At 46.0% G+C, this 26,137-nt stretch overlaps 1 protein-coding gene across 1 annotated transcript in view; it reads right to left on the reverse strand.

The window, feature by feature from the left end:
* Positions 1–467: 467 nt before the first annotated feature.
* The window catches only part of LOC124722933 (haloacid dehalogenase-like hydrolase domain-containing 5), a 130,955-nt gene continuing 105,285 nt past the window's right edge, over positions 468–26,137 (reverse strand). Inside the window, exons 6-7 of the mRNA XM_047248093.1 lie at positions 24,700–24,868; positions 468–878 (exon numbers count right to left, since the gene is read on the reverse strand). Of these exons, the coding sequence (XP_047104049.1) occupies positions 717–878; positions 24,700–24,868 (331 nt within the window). The 3' untranslated portion in view covers positions 468–716. The remainder of the gene's footprint in view (positions 879–24,699; positions 24,869–26,137) is intronic.

Genomic DNA, 26,137 nt, shown 5'->3' on the forward strand with positions numbered 1-26,137 from the left:
GTTAGTTCAAGTTGTCACCATAGCTACTGCACTTACGCTGTTTATACAACACGATCAAACTCAGTTTCAGAACTTTTCCGATGGATGATGTACATTGCCATTAGTATGTACTGATGTATACGATGACTCATTGGTTCGGGCACCTTTTGCCACGATTCAGGCCTGCAAAGGTTCTGCATTCATGACAATCTCTTTGTTTTTTGTGAAATGCAATGCACAGAAGTATACGTGTCAGGTGATGGGTACCATACGCTGTACTGAATAGGTGGTTCTACAGGACAGTATGACTGTTCAGCAGTTGACAGTGGCCACTGTCATCAACATGTTACCCACTGCAGTTTATTCCGGCAGTAACAGTTTTATCTGAATGGAGTACTCATGATACACACTAGACACAGTGAAGTATGATAAGCTCAAAGCCTCTACAACATCTGAGATGGAATGTCACACACTTTGAATGCATGATCAAAACTGTTGATATCATGCATTTTGCACACTTGTATAAAATGTTTTCAACTCAACATCAAATGTACATATACAAATAATTTACATAAAATTTTTATTTTTGTCATTCATTCTAAAATAACTATGTACAAAATAATATTTTTGTAGCTTGGAAGACCTCATTACAAAACAATTTTTGTATTGGGTCAAATTTGAACCATATGGAAGACTATTCAAGGCATGACTTAACAGCATCAATACGAATCTGTAAGTTAATGGAATTTTTCCAGCTCAAAAATTAGTTCCACTGCTTCCATTACATCTTTTACAATATATTTTGGTTTTAGATCTTCATGGGTAGGTTGGAAATCCCTGGGATTATGATCTAAATTGGAATGTTCCTTTTGGTCCTCTTTCCGGGAATACACACCAGTCTGTAAACAAATTAATGTTATATACTTTAACTGTATTTACAACTAAAATTAGTTACATATTACACAGATGAGATTAATGACAAATGTCATACTATGCAATGTATCACTTCCAAACAGTTACAGGAGACTATGGTGGGTTATTGACTGTTTTCAAATTTTTGTCTATTATCAAAGTTCTTCCATCATGAAAGATCCACATACTATCTTTTAACTTATTGTGATGTGTACATACTTGGCCAACTTAAGTATCAGGAAAATCAAACAATTGTCTACTTGTGTTTGTTACTCCTTTATGAACCGAAGTTAGATTCAGAACAAATTTATGAATATAATTCTTCCTTTTAATATTACATATCTAAATGCATAATTATTCAACTAATGCAGATTATTGAATACAACATGATGAAGTACAGCAAGTGCCTGATTATTAGGGTTAATGCAGACCTCCAACTTCATGGATTAACGAAAAAAAAGATAATCTAAAATATACATACCTTTGCTGGAAACTACTGCTTACTGTATTTTTAAAACATCCTAAATTTCACATTTGCAGACCCACTGCATCAGTTTTGTGTTACTTTCCAGAAGCAACAGGTTGGAAATTTCTGACCTTTAGCTGCTAAGGAAAGGGCTAGGAAACACATAAACAGCAAATCAGCCGCAGGCATGTTACAATGGTAGAGTGTCCACATTTACCTGAAGATAGTGTACCAGTAGTAAGGGATGAGTCACATGCAAAATAGCATATTTTCAAGAAAAATTTTCACTTTAATTTTTCCACAGTACTTCGAACTTAATTTTTATTTTTTCAATAACTGCCAAACTATGTACACATAATCCACAAACTGGATAATAAACGGTGGCTACAAGAAGTTTACTGTAAGACTGCATTCTTAGCTGTTGATACTGATGCTACAAAATGTATGCAGTTGAATGTCCAACACAGAGATCTAACTACTTTATGTTTAGATGCAAACTATTTGGCACAACAGAGTTAATCTGAAATATTCTACTATGAACAAAAATATATCAAGAATGTTAATTTGCTGATTCATGCCATTGTGATATAACAATTATTCTTATGGCAACAGTAGATGAAGAAAGACACTCTGGAAAATCCATTGTTATACTACCACAGTTTGATGCACTAATTTCCTTTAAAAGCTGCTCCAGCTTCGGCTCTGTCACTGTAACTGCTATGAATAAAAGGCTTTTTTAACCAGGGATGTTTTACTGATGGTCCACTGTTTGACTGAAGCTACCACCACCACTACTCCACCTATGTCCAGATGAAGGAATTGCACTTAATCTTGACCTACCAGCAACATCATCCACCTGCCCCCATAGGGGTCATGACCAGACACCCTAGACCTTGGAGACAGAATTGTTCACTGCATGTTGCCGTCATTGTCATAGTTGTCATCATCATCATCATCATCATCATCATCATAATAATAATGTGGTGAGAGGATTTAATATTTTGTTGCCTCCCTCTGGTCTTGAGCAAAGACATGACTAGGAAATTGGAATGCCACACGCATTTAAGAGCAGTATGTGAAGGCTGAGGAACCTATCAACCTTTCTCAGTTCACAGATATTACTGAGGAAGACTATGTTGGCATGTGGGCAGTAAGATATACGCAGTGCAACTTGTATGGTACAACATGTCTTGTACTCAGTCAGTGCCTGTTAAATACAGTATTTGCCAGCACTATGGTCACTGTGCGTGGTTCAAATAGCTCTGAGCACTATGGGACTGAACATCTGAGGTCATCAGTCCCCTAGAACTTATAACTACTTAAACCTAACTAACCTAAGGACATCACACACATCCATGCCTGAGGCAGGATTCAAACCTGTGACTGGTGCGGTCGTGCAGCTCCAGACTGAAGTGCCTAGAACCGCTCGGCCACACTGGCCGGCTCACTGTGTGTGGCAGTGTTCATGGTCAAGATGGTAAATGACTAGACACAAAGACTGAAAGCATCGGTTGTTGATATTTTAGAGTGTCTTTAGTGGCTCTGTCCATTTCCGTATTGTGTGCATTTAGCTTGTAATTTTTTTGGTAAGGGTTTTCACAATTTCACAGTCAGATACATAGGGTGACTGTTACTGCAGGCATTTCAAGCTTTAAAAGAACAAATAAAGAAGTTGACAACATACAACACACAGATACGCAAGGAAACAGCTGAATCAAAGGCAGGGAAAGGTTCACTCAATGTAATCAATCACACTTTGGTTAGATTTGACTGCTGCTGGCCTGACTACTCCTTTTCAGGCAAGACAACTGAGGATGTGTAGGCATTTGGAGGCGACACTGAAGCTGCCATGTAGCTAGGCATCTTGATGGATAAGATACTGTGGCAGATGGCCAGACTACACTAAGCAAGTGAGGCAAAAACCTAAATAATGTACCACGAGGAACTGAATAATGCATGTACATTTCAGCAGCTTAAGGATGGACTTTTACAGCACTGTCAGAAACAAAACAGTACTAGGTTTCCTCAGGTGCAGTTCAGTGGAGTATAGCAAAAGCAGAGTGACTCAACAGTTTTCTAAACAGGGTCACAAAAATAAATGCTCAGACCTGTCAGTTAATGGGACGTGAAGAGGCAGACAAAGTTATCCTGGAAGAGGTTGAGAATAGAGCATTGGACACTTTTTAAGGGGACTTCAGCGTAAAATATCTAGGCGAGTATGGATGGAAAATCCAAAGGGTTTTGTTGTTACAAGGAGGATGGCTAAGCAGCTAGAAGAGCAATATGAATGCAGGATAAATAAGGTGTTTTTCCTATGGATTTTTTCCATGGATGTGGGTGCACAGATCACATTTGAAAACAGTGTCACCAGCCATAATGTCATAAGACTGGAGTGCTTGGGTGCTGCATACAAGACTGTAGGACTTTCACACCACTTATTGCCTGAACCGCCCGTTTCTGAGCCAAAAGTATTCTTTTAGAATGGGAATAGTTACCTCAAAATATAATACCATACGGCATAAGCAAATGAAAATAAGCAAAGTAGACTAATTTTCGTTTCAAATGATCACTCACTTCTGATACCATTCAAATAGTAAAAAAGGCAGTATTAAGTCTTTGAACAAGATCTTGAACATGGGATTTCCACAACAGCTTACTATCTATCTGAACACCTAGAAATTTGAACTGTTTAGTTTCACTATTCACATGGCCGTTCTGTGAAACTAAAACGTCAGGTTTTGTTGAATTGTGTGTTACAAACTGTAGAAAATGAGTCTTACTGTGATTTAGCGTTAATTTATTTTCTACAAGCCATGAACTTACGTCATGTACTGCACTGTTTGAAACCGAGCCAATGTTGCACACAACATCCTTTACTACCAAGCTAGTGTCATCAGTAAACAACAATGTTTTAGAGTTACCATAATACCACTAGAGGGCATATCATTTATATAAATAAGGAACAGGAGTGGCCCCAACACTGAAGCTGTTTACCTAATGAAATAGTCCTTTCTATGGAACTATGGCCCCTTAATACAGGCTTACCTGTATGTTTTAGACACATTATTTGGAGACAAAAAATGTAAGGGGCTACCAGACCAGAAGAATCAGTTACTTCAGGTGATTTCTGTTCACATTTAAATACCACTAGAGAACTGAAGCAATCTTACAGGAAGTGTTTGGTTTTGAACAGCCCCCTTGTATTACCCCCTTGGTGACTTGGCTGTTGCATGGAGGGTTGTTTGAGGGAATACACAATTCCTTCAGACGACCTTCAATGCCCAAGTCATTTGTTAGTTGGTCTTCATCTGATCTCTCTTTTATTGCCACAGAAAGATTACCAGAGGGCTTGGTATCATATTTTGCTTTTCAGACACACAATGTTGGGAGCCTGTGATGTAAGAAAACCACTGACAAGCTGTTTCTTTCCTGCCTGAAGGGACATAACCTTTAGTTTTAGCACACTCTTGTTACAACCTTTTGCTTATGTACAGGAGCTCATCAATTTCTCAGTACATCTGCTTTGCAGTTACATTTAAAGACACACTGCTGCAGCCAGATTCAGATGTTACTGTCTGTGTAGAAGAATCTTCTTTTGAAAAGGTGTTATTGGTCACAGAAACAACTGACACAAATACTAGTGGTCCCTGTCCCTGGCATACTTTTCTAGTTTCAGAATAACTAATGTGTTTCATGGCATTTCTTGAATATTTTATTTTTAAGTTTACAATACTCTCAGCTCCGTACCTGTTATAACCTTTAATCACCAATAATTGCGTGGATATACAAACACACTCACTTAGAAACAATAGCTGGTTACATGATAACAACTCAGTATCTCTTATTCGACTGCTGTGCCGTGACATGCGGCCGACGGCGTTCGTAGCTAGGTGGCGCTCCCGCACTCAGCCGAGTTGCAGCGCGCCTCTATCGCCGTTTGCGCGTACTGTCGTGGTGGCACTGTTAAATGTTGTGGCACTGTCACAACACTTTTCCCCCCTTGAAAAAAAAAAAAAAAAAAAAAAAAAAACACTCACTTCCTTGGAGACACGGACAGTGCGGAGACATCCATGGCCTCTTGTGAGGCCCCAAGAAGATCCCGCGGAGAGACACGAGAGTATGGTCGAAAATGTCCAGGACGGAAGATCGTGCATGGAACGTGCCTCCTGGATGAGATGATGGGTGAAAACTCCGGAGCAGCATCCATAGGTGTCGTGGACCTGGGGGTGTGCTCCAGCGAGATGGGTCCCGGAGAAGGCGGCGTCGCGACTGGGGCCGGTTCCGGTGTACTTGGAAGCGGTAGCGACGTCGGCTGCATCAACACGTATGGTAGATCGGCAGCAGCGACAGGACTGGCTTCTCGGGCTGTTGGAGGTGAAGGAAGGGGCGGTGGCACCGGCATGGCCACCACTCGTGGTCGCATCTGGTCATAATGGCGAACAACCATGCTGTCGTCCGTACGTATTTCACAAAGCCGGCGGCCGCGAAGAGCCTTGACCACTCCTGGAATCCATTTAGGGCAAGACCCATACCCACGTGCCCACACGTCGGCACCCAACAAGTATTTTCCCGCACTAGGGGACACAGCACAAGGCCTGACAGGGTGAAGCAGGTGCTGTAGAGTGCGCGGTTGGCAGCCATGCAAGAGTTCAGCAGGGCTGCAATCACTCAGAGGCGTGAAGCGATAAGAACTCAGAAATTGCAGCAGAGCGTCATCTGTGGAAAAATCACTAAGGAATTTTTTCATCTGGCTTTTGAAAGTGCGGACAGGGCGCTCGACCTCCCCATTCAATTGCGGATGGAAGGGCGGTGCTGTAACATGATGACTCCCTTGTCCAGTACAAAAATCATGGAAGGCCTGCGAAGAGAACTGAGGGCCATTGACCGTGACGATCGTGGATGGAAGACCTTCTAGCGCAAAGATTTTGGACAAAGCCAGCGTCGTCGCCGCAGTGGTGGGCGACGGACATCGAACAACAAACGGAAACTTCGAGAAGGCGTCAATCAACAGTAGCCAATAAGTACCGAGGAAGGGGCCGGCAAAGTCAGCGTGCACCCGTTCCCATGGTTGCGCCGGATCAGGCCATGGAGAGGGCATTGTACGAGGTGCAGCCAGTTGTTGAGCACACTGACCACACGCAGCAACCATGTGGGCAATGTCCGAATCAATACCGGGCCAATAAACGTGCCTGCGGGCCAGGGACTTAGTCCGAGAAATACCCCAATGGCCTTCATGCAACAGTTTGAGAACATCTGTGCAAAGAGAGGCTGGCACCACGACCCATGGAGATGCGCCATCCGTGGCCAGAAGAACAACACCATCACGAACAGACAGACGAAGGCGCAAGGCATGGTAGTTGCGAAGGGGATCCAATGCTCGGCCCTTGGTCCTGTCCGCCCAACCCCGTTGAACAAAACCGATCACCTGATGCAGGACCGGGTCCCGCGTAGTAGCCGACGTGACCTGCGAACCTGTAAGTGGAAAACCCTCGACCGCACGATGTTCTTCCTCATCAATGTGGAAACAGAGTAGTTCATCATGATCGAAAACCGGGTCAGGGCCCATCGGCAATCGCAACAATGCGTCAGCGTTGGCGTGCTGGGCCGTGGGGCGATAGCGAATCTCATAGTGAAAACGAGACATAAGGCCCAATGTTGCAGGCGGTGAGCTGCCTTATCCGGAAGCGACGCCGATGGGCTGAACAGAGAGACCAGCGGCTTGTGGTCGGTGATGAGGTGAAACTTAGAACCATACAAAAAAACGCTGAACTTTTTTAGAGCATAAATGATAGCGAGCGCCTCCTTTTCGATTTGAGAGTAACGCCATTGCGCATCATTGAGGGTCTTGGAAGCATAGGCAATGGGTCGTTCCGACCCATCCTCATACCGATGGGCGAGAACAGCCCCTAGGCCATACTGTGACGCGTCAGTCGCCAGAACCAAGTGCTGACCCGGACGGAATGTGGCAAGACAAGGCGCCGACTGCAAATGAGCCTTCAGGCGAACAAAAGCCTGCTCACACTCGTCGGACCAACAGAAAGGGACGTTTTTGCGTAACAGCTGATGCAGAGGATGAGCTACCGCCGCCGCGGATGGAATGAATTTGTGATAATAAGCAATCTTGCCTAGAAACGCCTGAAGTTCTTTGACCGTAGACGGCCGGGGTAGAGCGTTAATGGCCGCAACGTGCTGACGTAGAGGACGTATACCCTCACGGGACAAGTGGAAACCAAGATACACAATGGAGGGTTGGAAGAACTTTGACTTGTCCAGATTGCACCTCAACCCAGCTAAATGCAAAACCAGAAACAGTGAACGCAAATTGAGAAGGTGCTCCTCAGTGGAGGCCCCTGTGACAACAATGTCATCCAGATAGTTTATGCAGCCGGGAATGGAAGCTGTGAGCTGTTCCAAAAACAGCTGAAAAATGGCCGGCGCACTAGCGACGCCAAATGGTAACCGCTGGTACTGATACAACCCACAAGGAGTATTGATAACGAGAAATTCCTTGGAAGAAGCATCCAACGGCAACTGATGGTACGCCTCCGATAAGTCAAGTTTGGAAAAGAACTGGCCCCCAGCGAGCTTGGTAAATAACTCCTCAGGACGAGGAAGAGGATAAGTGTCAATGAGGCTCTGAGTGTTGACAGTGGCTTTAAAATCACCACACAATCGCAGACTCTCGTTTGGTTGGCGATGACTACACCTTTGTCTTTGCTTATACACTCTAGGACAAAACACAGTACAGCGATGCCCATTCGCTGGAGGTAACAGGAAGGAGAATCCCTGAAGCTCTTAACCTGTCTATCTCAGCCTTGACAGGTGCACGCAACGCCACCGCAATAGGGCGTGCCCGGAAAAACTTAGGGCGAGCTGTAGGTTTAAGAGTAATGTGGGCTTCAAAATCCTTGGCACGACCCAGACCAGCAGAGAACACAGACGAAAATTCAGAACACAATCCATACGGCTGTTGATACGGAATATCCTCAGATATGAGGTGCACATCATCATCAATGGAGAACCCGAACAACTGGAAAGCATCATAACCGAACAGGTTTTCAGTGCCCGCATGATCCACAACATAAAACGTGAGGGGCCTAACAGACTTGTAGGTAGTGGAAGCAGCAAACTGGCCAATGATAGTAATTTGCTGTTTATTATAAGTTCTCAGATTTCGCGTAACTGGAGACAAGGGAGGGGAGCCCAACTCCAAATACGTGCGAGAACTAATGAGAGTTACTGCAGAGCCAGTGTCCACTTGCATGCGAATGTCTTTATCCAGAACACGAACAGTAACAAACAACTTATTTGTTTGAGAAAGCACACAGTTAACATCCATGTCCGATGCCTCGTCCTCGTCGACAGGAACTTTAGGGGACTGACACACAGAAGCAATGTGGCCTTGTTTCTTACATAAATTACACATGGCCCAACGTTTTGGACACGCGGCCCTGTCATGCTGTACGAAACAACGTGGACAAGAAGGAAGTGCGGAACGAACCTGCTTCTGTGGTTGCTGTTTTCGCTGCAAGTGTTGCGGCCCAACGCGACGTTGTTTACGCGAGTGAACCGCCACCACATCTTCGTTCTCCTGTGAAACAGGCAAATTGTCCGCGTCGAAAGTTGACTGTACAGCGCCTACATCACACCAGGCGTCTATTTGCGCGCCAGCAGCGTGAGACACTTCAAAGGATTGAGCGAGGCTTAGAACTTCCGACAACGACGGGTTTGGCAGTTGTAGGGCACGTTGCCGAACTACTTTATCAGGAGCAAGCCGTAGAGTAGCATCCCTAACCATTGAATCAGCATAAGACTCACGATGAGTGTCCATGACAAACTGACATTTCCTACTCAGACCATGTAGTTCCGCTGCCCAAGCCCGGTAAGATTGATGGGGCTGTTTACGACACCGGTAGAAGGCCACGCAGGCGGCAACGACATGGGTGTTTTTCGGGTAATAGTTAGACAATAAGTCACACATTTCTTGGAAGGACAGAGAGGCAGGTTCCCGCAGAGGGGCTAACTGAGATAGCAGCTGATAGATCCGTGGGGAAATCCAAGATAGAAATAACGACTTACACATAGGAGCGTCGACAACGCCGAAAGCCAAGAAGTGTTGCCGCAAACGCTTCTCATAATCCTCCCAGTCTTTAGCGGCCTCGTTGTAAGGAGGGAATGGAGGCGGAGAAGAGGAAGATTGGTTGGTTTGGGGGGAGTAAAGGGACCAGACTGCTATGGTCATCGGTCCCTTTTTCCAAAGACAAAGAACACCCACAGAGAATAAAAACGAGGAACAGAAGAGATCACAGACGATACAGAACAATACAGAACAAGAGAAACTGAGACAAGGACAAGACAAAACGAACTAAAACCACACAGAGTGTGACTGTGGTTGGCCGACCATAGAAATAAAAAAAGAAAAGCCAACCACTTAGAAACACATTAAAAAATCAGTTGAAAATCATAGGCCAAAGGCCAGAATCAACACAAAACAATAAAATAAAACAGAAACACTCAGATTAAATGATAAAATCCCCCTGCCCGAATAAAACGTAAAACTAAGTCAGCCATAGTAGAGTCGTCTGTTAAAAGGGCAGGGAGCGTATCAGGCAGCGCAAATGTCTGCCTGACCACAGCTAAAAGGGGGCAGGCCAACAGAATGTGGGCCACTGTCAAAGCTGCCCCACAGCGACACAGAGGAGGGTCCTCCCGGCGCAGTAAATAACTGTGTGTTAGCCGGGAGTGGCCAATGCGGAGCCGACAAAGGACGACGGAGTCCCTGCGGTTGGCTCGCAGGGATGACCGCCACACAGTCGACGTCTCCTTAATGGCACGGAGTTTAGTGGGTGTAATCCGATCGCGCCATTCAGCGTCCCAAAGCGCAAAAACTTTTCGGCGGAGGACTGCCCGCAAATCAGTCTCTGGGAGGCCAACATCCAGAGATGGTTTACACGTGGTCTCTTTCGCCAGGCGGTCAACATGTTCATTGCCCGGGATACCGACATGACCGGGGGTCCACACAAAGACCACAGAGCGGCCGCAACGCGCAAGAGTATGCAGGGACTCATGGATAGCCATCACCAGACAAGAACGAGGAAAACACTGGTCGAGAGCTCGTAAACCGCTCAGGGAATCGCTACAGATCACGAAGGACTCACCTGAGCAGGAGCGGGGCTCGAAAGATGGCGACTAGCTCAGCAGTGTAAACGCTGCAGCCAGCCGCCAAGGACCGTTGTTCGGAACGGTCCCGTAGAGTTAGCGCATACCCAACACGACCAGCAACCATCGAACCGTTGGTGTAAACAATTCCAGAGCCCTGATACGTGGCAAGGATGGAATAAAAGCGGCGGCGGAAGGCCTCTGGAGGGACCGAGTCCTTCGAGCCCTGTGCCAAGTCGAGCCGAAGGCAAGGGCGAGGAACACACCACGGGGGTGTATGCAGAGGCGCCTGGAAAGGCGGAACAGGGAAAAACCCAAGCCCGCAGAGAAGCTCCTTGACGCGTACAGCGATCGGACAACCCGATCGGGGCCGACGGTCCGGCAGATGGACGACCGACTGCGGGAACAGGACACGGTAATTTGGATGCCCGGGCAAACTAAAAACATGGGCAGCATAAGCAGCCAGTAACTGTTGGCGTCGTACCCGCAGTGGAGGTACACCTGCCTCCACTAGTACGCTGTCCACAGGGCTGGTGCGGAAAGCACCAGTGGCAAGGCGTATCCCGCTGTGGAGAATTGGGTCCAGCACCCGTAACACAGATGGGGATGCTGAGCCATAAGCCAGGCTCCCATAATCCAGACGGGACTGGATTAACGCCTGGTAGAGCCGCAACAGGGTAGAGCGGACGGCGCCCCAGTGGGTGTGGCTCAAGCATCTCAGAGTGTTTAGATGCCGCCAACACGTCTGTTTAAGCTGCCGGATATGAGGCAGCCAAGTCAACCGGGCATCGAAAACCACCCCCAAAAACCTGTGGGTCTCCACCACAGCAAGGAGTTCGTCGGCAAGATAAAGCCGCGGCTCAGGATGGACTGTTCGGTGCCGGCAGAAATGCATAACGCGGGTCTTGGCTGCCGAAAACTGAAACCCATGCGCTACAGCCCAAGACTGCGCCTTACGGATAGCGCCCTGTAGCTGACGTTCAACAGCTGCAATGCCAGTAGAGCTGTAGTAAAGGCAGAAGTCGTCAGCATACAGGGAAGCGGAGACAGAATTTCCCACGGCCGCAGCAAGCCCGTTAATGGCTATTAAAAACAGACAGACACTTAAAACAGAGCCCTGTGGCACACCGTTCTCCTGGACGTGGGAGGAACTATACAAGGCCGCGACTTTCACGCGGAAGGTACGACACGACAGAAAATTGCCGATAAAAATCGGCAGAGGACCCCGAAGACCCCATCCATGAAGCGTAGAAAGAATGTGATGACGCCATGTCGTATCGTACGCCTTCCGCATGTCGAAAAAGACAGCGACCAGGTGCCGACGGCGGGCAAAAGCAGAACGGATGGCCGACTCCAGGCTCACCAGATTGTCGGTGGCGGAGCAGCCTCTACGGAACCCACCCTGAGACGGAGCCAGAAGGCCCCGAGACTCCAGTACCCAATGCAAGCGCCGGCTCACCATCCGTTCAAGCAACTTGCAAAGAACGTTGGTGAGGCTAATGGGACAGTAGCTGTCCACCTCCAGAGGGGTCTTTCCAGGTTTCAAAACGGGGATGACAATGCCTTCCCGCCATTGCGACGGAAACTCCCCCTCGACCCAAAGACGGTTGTAAAGATCGAGAAGGCGCCGCTGGCAGTCCACTGAAAGGTGTTTCAGCATCTGACAGTGGATGCCATCTGGCCCAGGAGCGGTATCAGGGCAAGCAGCCAGGGCACTGCGAAATTCCCACTCACTGAATGGAGCATTGTAAGATTCCGGGTGGTTGGTGCGAAACGAAAGGCTCCGACGTTCCAGCCACTCTTTAATGGAGCGGAAGGCCTGGGGGTAATTCGCAGAAGCGGAACTCATAGCAAAATGCTCTGCTAAGCGATTTGCAATGACGTCGGAGTCAGTACACACGGCTCCATTCAGTGAGAGCGCAGGGACGCTGGCAGGGGTCCGATAGCCGTAGACGCGTCGAATCTTGGCCCAGACCTGCGAGGGAGTGACATGGAGGCCAATGGTGGACACATACCGCTCCCAGCACTCCTCCTTGCCTTGGCGGATAAGGAGGCGGGCCCGCGCACGCAGCCGTTTGAAGGCGATAAGGTACGCTAAGGAGGGATGTCGCTTGTGACGCTGGAGCGCCCGCCGGCGATCTTTAATCGCTTCAGCGATCTCAGGCGACCACCAAGGCACAGCCTTCTGCCGAGGAGACCCAGAAGAACGGGGAATGGCAGATTCGGCGGCAGTAACGATGCCGGTGGTGACCGATTGAACCACCGCATCAATGTCATCAGTAGAGAGAGGCTCAAAAGCGGCAGTGGAGGAGTACAAATCCCAGTCAGCCTTATTCATAGCCCATCTGCTAGGGCGCCCAGAAGAGTGACGCTGTGGTAGTGACAAAAAGAGCGGAAAGTGGTCACTACCACACAGGTCGTCATGCACACTCCATTGGACAGATGGTAAGAGGCTATGGCTACAGATGGAAAGGTCAATGGCAGAGTAGGTGCCATGCGCCACACTGAAGTGTGTGAAGGCACCATCATTTAACAGCGAGAGATCGAGCTGCGACAATAAATGCTCAACGATGGCGCCCTGACCTGTGGCCACTGACCCACCCCACAGAGGGTTATGGGCGTTGAAGTCGCCCAATAGCAAGAAAGGTGGCGGCAATTGGGCGACCAGTGCAGCCAGGACAGGCTGCGAGACATCACCATCCGGTGGAATGTAAAGACTACAGACGGTAACAGCCTGTGGCGTCCACACGCGTACAGCGACAGCCTCTAAAGGCGTCTGGAGAGGGACAGACTCGCTGTGCAGAGTGTGAAGGACATATATGCAGACGCCACCAGACACCCTTTCATAAGCTGCTCGGTTCTTATAATAACCCCGATAGCCATGGAGGGCGGGGGTTCGCATCGCTGGAAACCAAGTTTCCTGGAGAGCAATGCAGAAGAAAGGGCGAAGGCTGAGAAGTTGGCGGAGCTCAGCTAAATGGTGGAAGAAACCGCTGCAGTTCCACTGGAGGATGGTAGTGTCCATGGCGGACAAAGGCGTGACGAGACTGGGAAGGCAGATTATGCCGCTGGGTCACCTGCTGCCTCCGATTGAGCACCCGTGCTAGCGCTATCCATGGCGTCTGAGGGACCGGCGAGATAGAGGTCCTCAGCGGACGCCAGGATCTCCACCTCGTCCTCAGACGCAGATCTGGAAGGTGGCGGTGGGGTGGCTGCCACCGCGAGTTCCTTGGGCTTAGAGCTCTTCTTCTTTGATTTCTCACGCTGCTCCTTGGGTTTAATTGGCTGGGAGGGCTTCACCGATTCAGTCTCCGGGACTGAGGAGGATCGTGAAGCCCGTCGACCAGCTGATTGCGGGCACTTACGCCACTGTCGGTCGTCAGCCTTCCCACTGGTGGAAACCTGGGAAGGGAGGGACCCGAGGGACCCCTTGCGAGCGTAAGAAGCCGAAGAAGTTGGACACTTCTCCGGCTTAGAAGCAGGGACGGACGTCCCTGATTGGGGGGATGGTGTTGCCCCTGAGGTAGGTGGCGCAGGAGCAACCCGGTGGGTAGAGCCCCCCACAGGCAAGGGGGCAGGAGGAGTCTCACTGCTTATCGAGCTGGCTGGAAGTCTCGAAACTGATGGGGCTAGCACAGGTGTTGTAGCAGCTGCATAAGAAGATGTCATTCTCACAGGATGGAGTCTGTCATATTTCCTCTTGGCCTCAGTATAGGTCAGCCGGTCCAGGGTCTTATATTCCATGATTTTGCGCTCTTTCTGAAAGACTTTGCAGTCTGGTGAGCAAGGTGAATGGTGCTCCCCGCAGTTGACACAGATGGGAGGCGGGGCACATGGAGTATCGGGATGAGATGGGCGTCCGCAATCTCGACATGTGAGGCTGGAAGTGCAGCGGGAAGACATATGGCCGAACTTCCAGCACTTGAAGCACCGCATCGGGGGAGGGATATAGGGTTTGACGTCACATCGGTAGACCATCACCTTGACCTTTTCCGGTAACGTATCACCCTCGAAGGCCAAGATGAAGGCACCGGTAGCAACCTGGTTGTCCCTCGGACCCCGATGAACGCGCCGGACGAAATGAACACCTCTACGTTCTAAGTTGGCGCGCAGCTCGTCATCAGACTGCAAAAGGAGGTCCCTATGGAAAATAACACCCTGGACCATATTTAAACTCTTATGTGGTGTAATAGTAACGTTAACATCCCCCAACTTGTCACAAGCAAGCAACCTGCGTGACTGGGCGGAGGATGCCGTTTGTATCAGTACTGACCCAGAGCGCATTTTAGACAAGCCCTCCAACTCCCCAAACTTGTCCTCTAAATGCTCGACGAAGAACTGAGGCTTTGTGGAGAGAAAAGACTCCCCATCAGCTCTCGTACAAACTAAGAATCGGGGCGAATAACTGTTACCTCCATCCTGAGACTTACGCTCTTCCCACGGCGTGGCCAGGGAGGGGAACGTTTTCGGATCGTACTTCTGAGCATTAAATTGAGCCCGAGAACGCTTAGAGACTGCTGGCGGCTGGCCGCCAGCGAGAGATGATGTACCACGCTTCATTGCGGATCATCCGCCCTGATGCCACCTACTCCGACCAAGGGCCCTCCCCACGGGCGCCACCCAGTCACAGCAAAGGCCACCTGGCAGGATGGCCGTTGCCGGGAGTCCCGATACCCCAGGAGGATAGGCATCTACTCCTAGGCATACGTGGGGAGTTAACGGCGCAGGCATCAGTAGAGCGATCCCTGTGTTGTCAGGGGGCTACAACCAAGAGGGTACATGGCGGCCCCACCACAACAGGCTGGCTACCGAGCTGGATCTTAGGTGCAAAAATGTCCAAGGTCGTCGTCGCAGTGAAAAGAAACACTGCAGAGGGCAGCGTGGTAATCGCACCCAGGGACGTATCCTCGCCCAAGAGATCGAAAACGAGCGGAACACCATTGCAACGACGAGAAATCCGGCTAAAGGTCTAATTGCACGACGGATACAGTGCACCATGTAAGGCGCCCTTCCCCAATTGGCTCGCTCTTCGGATAAATTTAGAAAGATGGAGGTCAAACCTGAGAGGGGACCATCACATAAGGCCGAAACATGTGAGACTCCTTTTAGTCGCCTCTTACGACAGGCAGGAATACCGCGGGCCTATTCTAACCCCCGAACCCGCAGGGGGCAGAAGAGGAAGACAGACGATGAGTAAGTGACGTTGACAACGACTGAATAGCAGCTGTCAGCTGTGTTTATTGTTCAATGAGCGCTTGCATAAGCTGTTCCATGTCTGCCCCCTCACGAACACACAAATCCACAACGCAGTGAAAATATCCGACCTCGTCGCCAAAAAGTGTTATAACCTTTAATCACCAATAATTGCGTGGATATTCAAACACACTCACTTAGAAACAATAGCTGGTTACATGATAACAACTCAGTATCTCTTATTCGACTGCCGTGCCGTGACATGCGGCTGGCACCGTTCGTAGCTAGGTGGCGCTCCCGTGCTCAGCCGAGTTGCGGAGCGTCTCTATCGCCGTTTGCGCATACTGTCGTGGCGGCACTGTTAAATGTCGTGGCACTGTCACAACAGTACCATTTCTTGAATATTTTATTTTTAAGTTTACAATACTCTCAGCTCCAGACTATGTGTATCCTAGAGCTATTAACAAATTGTCAGTGATAAACACTATATATGTTGCAAGAGACTGGGATATGTCCATAGTGGCAACATGTGAAGCATCTCATTGGATAGGTGATGTAAGGTCACATTTCAAGAACAAAAATATAACCTGTGTGTGTTCTGACAAAACAGATGAAGTAAAGGACACTATAAATGTGGCAGGTTTTTTGCAGCTTGTTACTACCCCATGCACGATATTACTGACTGGAGCATCTCTAGACACATCTTCAGCCTGGAATCTCACGGTATGGACCAGAATTGTCTTCTGTGAAGAGACCCACTTCAAACTGAGCCCCGATGATCAGCAGAGACATGTCTGGAGCAGCCCAAGAGAGAGGTGGAGTAACAACCTGACTGTCGCCGACCAAGAATGATGGCCTGGGGTGCCACTTCTTTTGATAGCAGGGCCCCTCTGGTTGTCATCCTTACAGTACAGCAGTACAATGGTGATATTCTATGCCCCATCTTGTTGCCCCTCATAGCAAGTCATCCTAGGCTTACATTTCAGCAAGCTACTGCCCACTTGAACACAGTGACAGTTTCTACTGCTTTTCTTCATGCTTGCCAAAGGCTACTTTGAGAATATTTGGAGCATTATGCCCACATCCTCCAACCAGCTCAGGATTTTGAAGATCTAATGAATCAATTGGGCAGAATTTGGCACGATATCCCTCTCAGGATGACATCCAACAACTCTATCAATCAATGGGAAGCTGAATAACTGCTTGCATTAGGGCCACAAGTGAACCATCCCATTATTAACTTGCTCAATTTGTGAAGCACTTACTCTTGAATAAAGTCATCCAATGTTTCTGAAACTGTAACCATTTGTTTGTCTGTAAATGTACATCACATCTACCAATTTCTGTCCAATTCAGATAAGTCCTTCATGTTGCACTGTGTTTTGTCCTAGAGTGTATAAGCAAAGACAAAGGTGTAGTCATCATTGATGGATGACACATACTATGGAAGACGTGAAGTGACTGATATGCTTCATTAGCTGAATCTGAAATTTTTAACTTTAACTGGGATGTCACCAACTAACTTTGAAAATCTAACACATGTGAGAGAGACATTTGTTTCAAAGAAAGATGCAAATTTTAGAAAAGCAATTCCTGAGAAGCAAATACTTGTATTACAATTCAGTTCAGTTCAGCAATGGGGAATTCCTTTTGAAGCTTTTCTTTTATTCAGTATTACACAATTGGTTAGATAAGAAATCTACTCACCAAGCGGTGGCAGGAGAAAACACATATAAAAAGGTTTTACTTATGCAGCCAGTGGCTCCTTCTTCTGGCAGAAGCGTCGAATGGGAAGGAAGAAGGATCATGGGTAAAGAACTGGAGAGGTTTAGGACAATGGTTAGAGTTCAGAAAAGTCACCCCAGGTAAGGGGAGACTTACCAGACGGGATGTCTCATCCTGTCTGGTACGTCTCCCCTGACCCAGGGTTCTGGGTGGCTTTTCTGAACCCTAAACCTTGATCTAAACCTCTTGTATAAATTCAATTCTGTCTCAAAGATAACCATATATAATGTTTCCTTTTGTAAGTCTTGGCAGCTGCTGTTAAACACAGCAACAATTTCTTGGTTCTGTTTCAACTTGGCATTTTGTATTGTGCACTTCACACATTACAGAGGTATTCCTCAGTCTTATATAGTGTAATAAGTTTAAAACTCTGTTGTCTTACCCATTTCATTATTGCGCAACACAATCACTGTACTCGGATACATGAAGTTTATGGAATAGAAACACTGGTGCCATACAGTGGCATTTAGTGGTAGCATGCCAGAAATCCTGTGTCCTTTGATCTGCACCAACACAGCAATGGATAGCTGTTTTTATGTTTGAAAAATGTTGCAAACATAGATGTCCAAGCAGTAGCTACAAACAATGTTGTCAACACTGTTCGAAAACACGTTTCAAGCTGAGGGTAAATGCAGATGAGAGAATCTCAAAACTTGTCATCCTTTGCTATCATGCTCTTTTCACACACACACACACACACACACACACTCTTAATTCTATTCATGCCCTCATCCATACTGAAAATAGCTATGATACTAACACTTCGTACAGACTGGACAACAATATTAGACTGAACACATTTAGTGAGTTATAAGGACATTGTTTCCCAACATAACTTGTGATAAATGAACACACATCACCATACCCCGGCATTCATGAAGTTCACTCTCTGGCATTGCCATCCACAGCCACCTTCCTTAATTTTGATAACACTAATTTGGGAGCCATGAGGTAACATGCCAGATTATACCATGCCATTTGTATTTAGAGAGATCTGATTATTTATACAAACAGTACTCACTGTCACATAACTTATGGCTTTATGATGGATTCATTTACCACAATGGGAATGCCCTCAGTTGAAAATCAAACAACTGCTGCAGTTTATTTATTTTGAACAACCACTCTTCCTGCTTTGTTTAGAAGCAGATTTCCTGGCCACATTTGCTTTTTCCATACCATAAAACTCTTGCCCACACAACAATCAAACATTCATTACTATTACAAGTTGCAATACATAATCAACATACTACTCCAGTGAGGTTGTGGCTCTGGATAAGTTCAAAAGTAAGGTCACCTTGTCCATAATCTTTCTGAATAACTTATATTCTATTTCCATATTTTATCTGTGTCATGCTTACCCATTTGTTTGTCTAACAGTTCTCAGATATGCAATTACCACATTTGGAAAAAATAGCTAATGTATACTTGAACAACTATCAATTTAAGACCCAGCATGGGCGTGACCTATACCATTATAGGTAAAAAGGAATGAAAACTCCCATACTCTAAGCCATTCTAACAATTTTCACACAATTTATGTAGTTTTCTGAACATCGACACCAAGGAATCATAGCACAAAAAGTAATGGGCCTAGAAAAATATCTGCACTGGCACTTACAAGTAATCTTTTGCTAGGCAAGTGCTGCAGCATTGCCTAAGCACACACCACCTACTGCTGTTGTAGATGAGAAGTGGTAGTTCTCCAAATTATGAAAAGCACTATTTATCAGCTTTCATGCCAGCAGCTCTGTTTATGAACAGTTCATGTGCTGAGAAGAGGAAAACTTATTCAATGTTGACAAATGGCATGTGCCTACCTGATATGGAAACTCTAGGGCACCTCCTAGTAGTGATATGAGGGTTGTATGTTAACTAATTGGTGCCCGTGTCAACATGTCAGTTATACACATATTGCTCCTACCAAAATGAACCAGAGGCTACTGATGTGTGTATAAATTAACAGCTCAGAAAATCTTCTAGTGTCTGGGGCTCCAAAGGAAATTGATAGGCTTAATATTTATAATAGGTAAGTCAGGATATAAAAATGCAAATAAAGGGATGATGTGCAGTAGCAAGTGGTAGTGCACTTTGTCACACAATAGCCAACAGTACCATTGTGCTGCATCTCTCTGTTGCCTACACTTTGGGGGGGGGGGGGGGGGGGTGTTGAATATTTGGCAATGGTGTTTGTGTTAGTGGATAAACTGTGTGGCTATTTGGCCCCTTTAATGTTCATTATTGGGGACACAGGAAAATACTGCACCAACATCTAAGAGTGACAGTGTTCTATTTATACCAATTTTATGAGAGAGAATCAGAAGCAGAAACAGAGTTTGCACATAGCAAACAGTGCCAGTTGCCAGGGTACAGAAAATCGGGAGCACATGGGATGGGACAGAGGCAGAGAGGAAATTTGGGAACTCAAAGTATTTTCTTATTGAAATATGCATTATGCAATCACTTTCTTGTGGGCACACTTCTCTAAAAAATAATAAATATAGATTGCAATATTAAAATTGGATCCCACTGTGTGGCAAAAGCTTGTCTTCTCTTGTGAGCCTTATTTCCTACTTCACGACAAGCATAGTGTTATGTCAACAAGAAACAAATGAAAAAGAAATATCCTACAACCACAATTGGAAAAACAAATTGATAGTTCCAGTTTTAATGTCTTAAGAGTATTTTTTGCAGTTGCTTGACTACTCATTCCAAGTAATATGCACCACATGATTTAACTGTGGGTGAAGTCTTGCTACTTGTAAATCAGCACCTTGCCTGTCTGGGGTGTTAGGGACCTTGTACTAAGACACCATGTCACACATGATAAATCGCCTCCATCACTTGGCTGTACAAGATTTCTAATTTATTCTACTGGCTGCCTAATTCCCCAAATTAAAACCAAACTGCCAAATTGCAAGGACAGCTCAGTCATCATGGCTCCATATCTACATCTACATCTACATTTATACTCCGCAAGCCACCCAACGGTGTGTGGCGGCGGGCTACTGTCATTACCTCCATTTTCTGTTCCAGTCGCGTATGGTTCGCGGGAAGAACAACTGCCGGAAAGCCTCTGTGCGCACTCGAATCTCTCCAATTTTACATTCGTGATCTCCTCGGGAGGTATAAGTAGGGGGAAGCAATATATTCGATACCTCATCCAGAAATGCACCCTCTCAAAACCTGGACAGCAAGCTACACCATGATGCAGAGCGCCTCTCTTGCAGAGTCTGCCACTTGAGTTTATTAAACATCTCCGTAACGCTATCATGCTTACCAAATAACCCTGTGACGAAACGCGCCGCTCTTCTTTGGATCTCCTCGATCTCCTCTATCAACCCAACCTGGTACAGATCCCACACTGATGAGCAATACCCAAGTATAGGTCGAACGAGTGTTTTGTAAGCCACCTCCTTAGTTGATGGACTACATTTTCTAAGGACTCTCGCAATGAATCTCAACCTGGTACCCACCTTACCAATAATTAATTTTATATGATCATTCCACTTCAAATCGATCCGTACGCATACTTCCAGATATTTTACAGAAGTAACTGCTACCAGTGTTTGTTCCGCTATCATATAATCATATAATAAAGGATCCTTCTTTCCATGTATTCACAGTACATTACATTTGTCTATGTTAAGGGTCAGTTGCCACTCCCTGCACCAAGTGCCTATCCACTGCAGATCTTCCTGCATTTCGCTACAATTTTCTAATGCTGCAACTTCTCTGTATACTGCAGCATCATCCGTGAAAAGCCGCATGGAACTTCCGACACTATCTACTAGGTCATTTATATATATACTGTGAAAAGCAATGGTCCCATAACACTCCCCTGTGGCACGCCAGAGGTTACTTTAATGTCTGTAGACGTCTCTCCATTGAGAACAACATGCTGTGTTCTGTTTGCTTAAAACTCTTCAATCCAGCCACACAGCTGGTCTGATATTCCGTAGGCTCTTACTTTGTTTATCAGGCGACAGTGCGAAACTGTATTGAACGCCTTCCAAAAGTCAAGGAAAACAGCATCTACCTGGGAGCCTGTATCTAATATTTTCAGGGTCTCATGAACAAATAAAGTGAGTTGGGTCTCACACGATCGCTGTTTCCGGAATCCATGTTGATTCCTACAGAGTAGATTCTGGGTTTACAGAAATGACATGATACAAGAGCAAATAACCATGTTCTAAAATTCTACAACAGATTGATGTCAGAGATATAGGCCTATAGTTTTGCGCATCTGCTCAATGACCCTTCTTGAAAACTGGAACTACCTGTGCTCTTTTCCAATCATTTGGAACCTTCCATTCCTCTAGAGACTTGCCGTACATGGCTGTTCAAAGGGGGGCAAGTTCTTTTGCGTACTCTGTGTAGGGTCGAATTAGTATCCTGTCAGGTCCAGTGGACTTTCCTCTGTTGAGTGATTTCAGTTGCTTTTCTATTCCTTGGACCCTTATTTCGATGTCAGCCATTTTTTCGTTTGTGTGAGGATTTAGAGAAGGATCTGCAGTGCAGTCTTCCTCTGTGAAACAGCTTTGGAAAAAGGTGTTTAGTATTTCAGCTTTATGCGTGTCATCCTCTGTTTCAGTGCCATTATTATCCCAGAGTGTCTGGATATGCTGTTTCGATCCACTTACTGATTTAACGTAAGACCAGAACTTCCTAGGATTTTCTGTCAAGCTTGTACATAGTATTTTACTTTCAAATTCACTGAACGCTTCACGCATAGCCCTCCTTACGCTAACTTTGACATCGTTTAGCTTACGTTTGTCTGAGAGGTTTTGGCTGCGTTTAAATTTGCAGTGAAGCTCTCTTTGCTTTCACAATAGTTTCCTAACTTTGTTGTTGAATCACGATAGGTTTTTCCCGTCCCTCACAGTTTTACTCAGCACGTACCTGTCTAAAATGCATTTTACGATTGCCTTGAACTTTTTCCATAAACACTTAACATTGTCAGTGTCAGAACAGAAATTTTCATTTTGATCTGTTAGGTAGTCTGAAATCTGCCTCCTATTACTCTTGCTAAACAGATAAACCTTCCTCCCTTTTTTTATATTCCTATTAACTTCCATATTCAGGGATGCTGCAATGGCCTTATGATCACAGATTCCCTGTTCTGCACTTACAGATTCGAAAAGTTTGGGTCTGTTTGTTATCAGTAGGTCCAAGATGTTATCTCCACGAGTCAGCTGTCTGTTTAATTGCTTGAGGTAATTTTCGGATAGTGCACTCAGTATAATGTCACTCTATGCTCTGTCCCTACCACCCGCCCTAAACATCTGAGTGTCCCAGACTGTATCTGGTAAATTGAAATCTCCACCTAAGACTATAACATGTTGAGGAAATTTATATGAAACGTATTCCAAATTTTCTCTCAGTCGTTCTGCCACTAATGCTACTAAGTCAGGAGGTCGGTGAAAGGAGCCAATTATTAACCTAGCTCGGTTGTTGAGTATAACCTTCACCCATAATAATTCACAGGAACTACCCACTTCTATTTCACTACAGGATAAACTACTACTAACAGCGACAAACATGCCACCACCAGTTGCATGCAATCTATCCTTTCTAAACATCGTCTGTGCCTTTGTAAAATTTTCGGCAAAATTTATCTCTGGCTTCAGCCAGCTTTCCGTACCTATAACAATTTCAGCTTCGGTGCTTTATATCAGTGCTTGAAGTTCCCGTACTTTACCAACGCAGTTTCAACAGTTTACAATTACAATACCGATTGCTGCTTGGTCCCTGCATGCCCTGACTTTGTCCCGCACCCTCTGAGGCTGTTGCCCTTTCTGTACTTGCCCGAGGCCATCTAACCTAAAAAAAAAAAAAAAAAAAAAAAAAAAACCGCCCAGTGCACACCACACAATCCCTGCTACCCGTGTAGCAGCCTGCTGTGTGTAGTGGACTCCTGACCTATCCAGCGGAACCCGAAACCCCATCACCCTGTAGCACAAGTCGCGGAATCTGCAGCCCACACAGACACAGAACCGTCTCAGCCTCTGATTCAGACACTCCACTCGGCTCTGTACAAAAGGTCCGCAGTCAGTCCTATCGACGATGCTGCAGATGGTGAGCTCTGCATTTATCCCGTTAGCGAGACTGGCAGTCTTCACCAAATCAGATAGCCGCCGGAAGCCAGAGAGGATTTCCTCCGATCCATAGCGACACACATCATTGGTGCCGACATGAGCGACCACCTGCAGATGGGTGCACCCTGTACCCTTCATGGTACCTGGAAGGACCCTTTCTTTCCACATCTGGAATGACTCCCCCCGGTATGCACATGGAGTGCACATTGGTTTTCTTCCCCTCCCTTGCAGCCATATCCGTAAGGGGCCCAATTACATGCCTGGTGTTGGAGCTCCCAACTACCAGCTAAGCCCACCCTCTGCGGCTGCCCGGATCTTGCAGACTGAGGGGCAACCTCTGGAACAGGACAAGCAGCCATGTCCGGCCGAAGATCAGTATCAGCTGGAGACAGAGCCTGAAACCGGTTTGTCAGACAAACTGGAGAGGCCTTCCGTTCAGACCTCCGGGATGTCTTTCGCCCCCGCCACACCTCGAGACAACCTCCCACTCTACCATGGGTGAGGGGTCAGCCTCAATGTGGACAGTATCCCGGGCAGCCACAGCCGTAGTCCAATCGTGGGATGCGTTGGACGAGCTGGCTGTCCCCATCAAACTCCCATCCAGACCCCCACAGTGATGCCCATTGGCATGCCTCAAGCTGTGTGACCGAAGCCAACACTACCTGAAGCTTGGAGCAAAGAAATGCCAACTCAGCTCGCGTCCGAACACAGCAGTCGCAGTCCCTATCCATACTACATACCGTTGTGCAAAGAAAGTCTGAACTAACCTACAGAGAGCACAACAATTCGGCCCAAAATTTAAACAGTTATTAAAATACAAGACTGCCTAGTAAATGCAGTAATGCTGCTACTTGGGCACTGCTGGCACAATGCTCGGCGGCAGAAGGCTAACTGTATTGTAACATATGGATGTAACAGCTTACGTACAAATTGCGGTATTGTCTCAGCAAGAGAAGTTTGTATTTGTAGTGCACATGCTGGACAATGTGTGTGTGTGTGTGTGTGTGTGTGTGTGTGTGTGTGTGTGTGTGGGGGGGGGGGGGGGGGGGGGGGGAAATAAGGGGTTGGGCATGCAATGCGCAATCCAGCCTATCAATCAGTACTTACCTCAACTAAAATACTACAGCATGATTCAGGTAGCTTCTGAGTTTCAGTAAATTCCCGTTTGATGATGGTATCTAAAATCTGAGCACTTGGGCTGCTGTGTGCACCTGGTTTCTCATTCAAGTATTTCTCATACAAATTAGCTCCATACACATCTGTGTATATGTTATCACTGTAATATAAAAACAGATATGAGAACAGTTTACTAACAAATACAATCACAATCTTAATCGTAATAATAGCACAAACTTAAAACTTTCTGAAACATTATTCAATAGAACAGCATAGCATAATAATTTATTTGACTGGGTAATTTTTATACTTGTACAGGATATTGCAGCTTAATAAGAGGAAAAACATCATGTCATATATGCAGCTGCATGAACACAAACAAACGAGTTTAAAGAGGATAGGCATAAAGTCAGCCATAGTCTTGTTGAAGGAACCAGCCCAGTATTTGCCTGAAATGGCTTAGGAAAGCATAAATCAGGATGGCTAGCCAGAGCATGAACCTCCAGCCTCATAAAGCTAAGGCCAGTGGCTTAACAAATACACTGCCTCAATTCACTGTATGCTAAGAGTAAAAACGCACTTTTGGTTATAGCATTACATTAGTCATATTCCACGTAGAGTGGTGTCTGGGATGTGTGAAGGCTTCGAAGTTGTACATTTTATTTGTCAAATTCATTTCAACATTAAATTTCTGAGTTTCTGTGAGCGTTCAGTGGAGTAAGAGGCTTAAACACCACCACTTTATTTACATGAAATCTAATGTGCTCTGGCACAGTTGTTGAATACATCTGTATACATGCATCTTACACTTTTCTGTACTAATGTTAAGCCCTTGAAGTCTTTGTGGAAGTTGTTTGCTCTCCTAATAATGTATGCATGCTTTTCACAATTTTTTTGAGAGAAGAGAAATATTGGCAATGGCAATGGACCTTAAAGAATACATGTATCGCTAAGTAGTTGTCACCACATTTGTTTGACTAGATCTCTGCAGGGCATTCTAGAATTAAACTTGAGTACTTTGAAAATACTGTTCCCCAAGAAATGATTCCGTAACTTATTAGTGAATGGAATACTAAAATTAAACTAATTTCTTCATACTTAATTCACCTACAGCTGTAATCGTGCATACTGCAAACAAAGTCAAACTAAGGCAAGTAATTAATCCCAATCAAGGTTGTGATCAACCTGCAGCCCCCTAAACTTGACACTTTTTACCTCTTGTATTTAATTTTTTAAGAAACCTACTTTTATAGCTTGTGGAGTTCTAAGAGAAGTAGTGAACTGTGAGTGCTGAGTCTTGTTGAAATTCAGTGATAATTCATTTGCCTTGAACAACCTGTTGATGTGTTTGGATTTTCATTAATTGATTTTTTCAGTAAGAGGATTGTTGGTACTTTTTATTTGTATACTTGTATCATCTGCAAAATGG

Source organism: Schistocerca piceifrons, chromosome X (assembly GCF_021461385.2).
Source record: "Schistocerca piceifrons isolate TAMUIC-IGC-003096 chromosome X, iqSchPice1.1, whole genome shotgun sequence".
NCBI lineage: Eukaryota > Metazoa > Arthropoda > Insecta > Orthoptera > Acrididae > Schistocerca > Schistocerca piceifrons.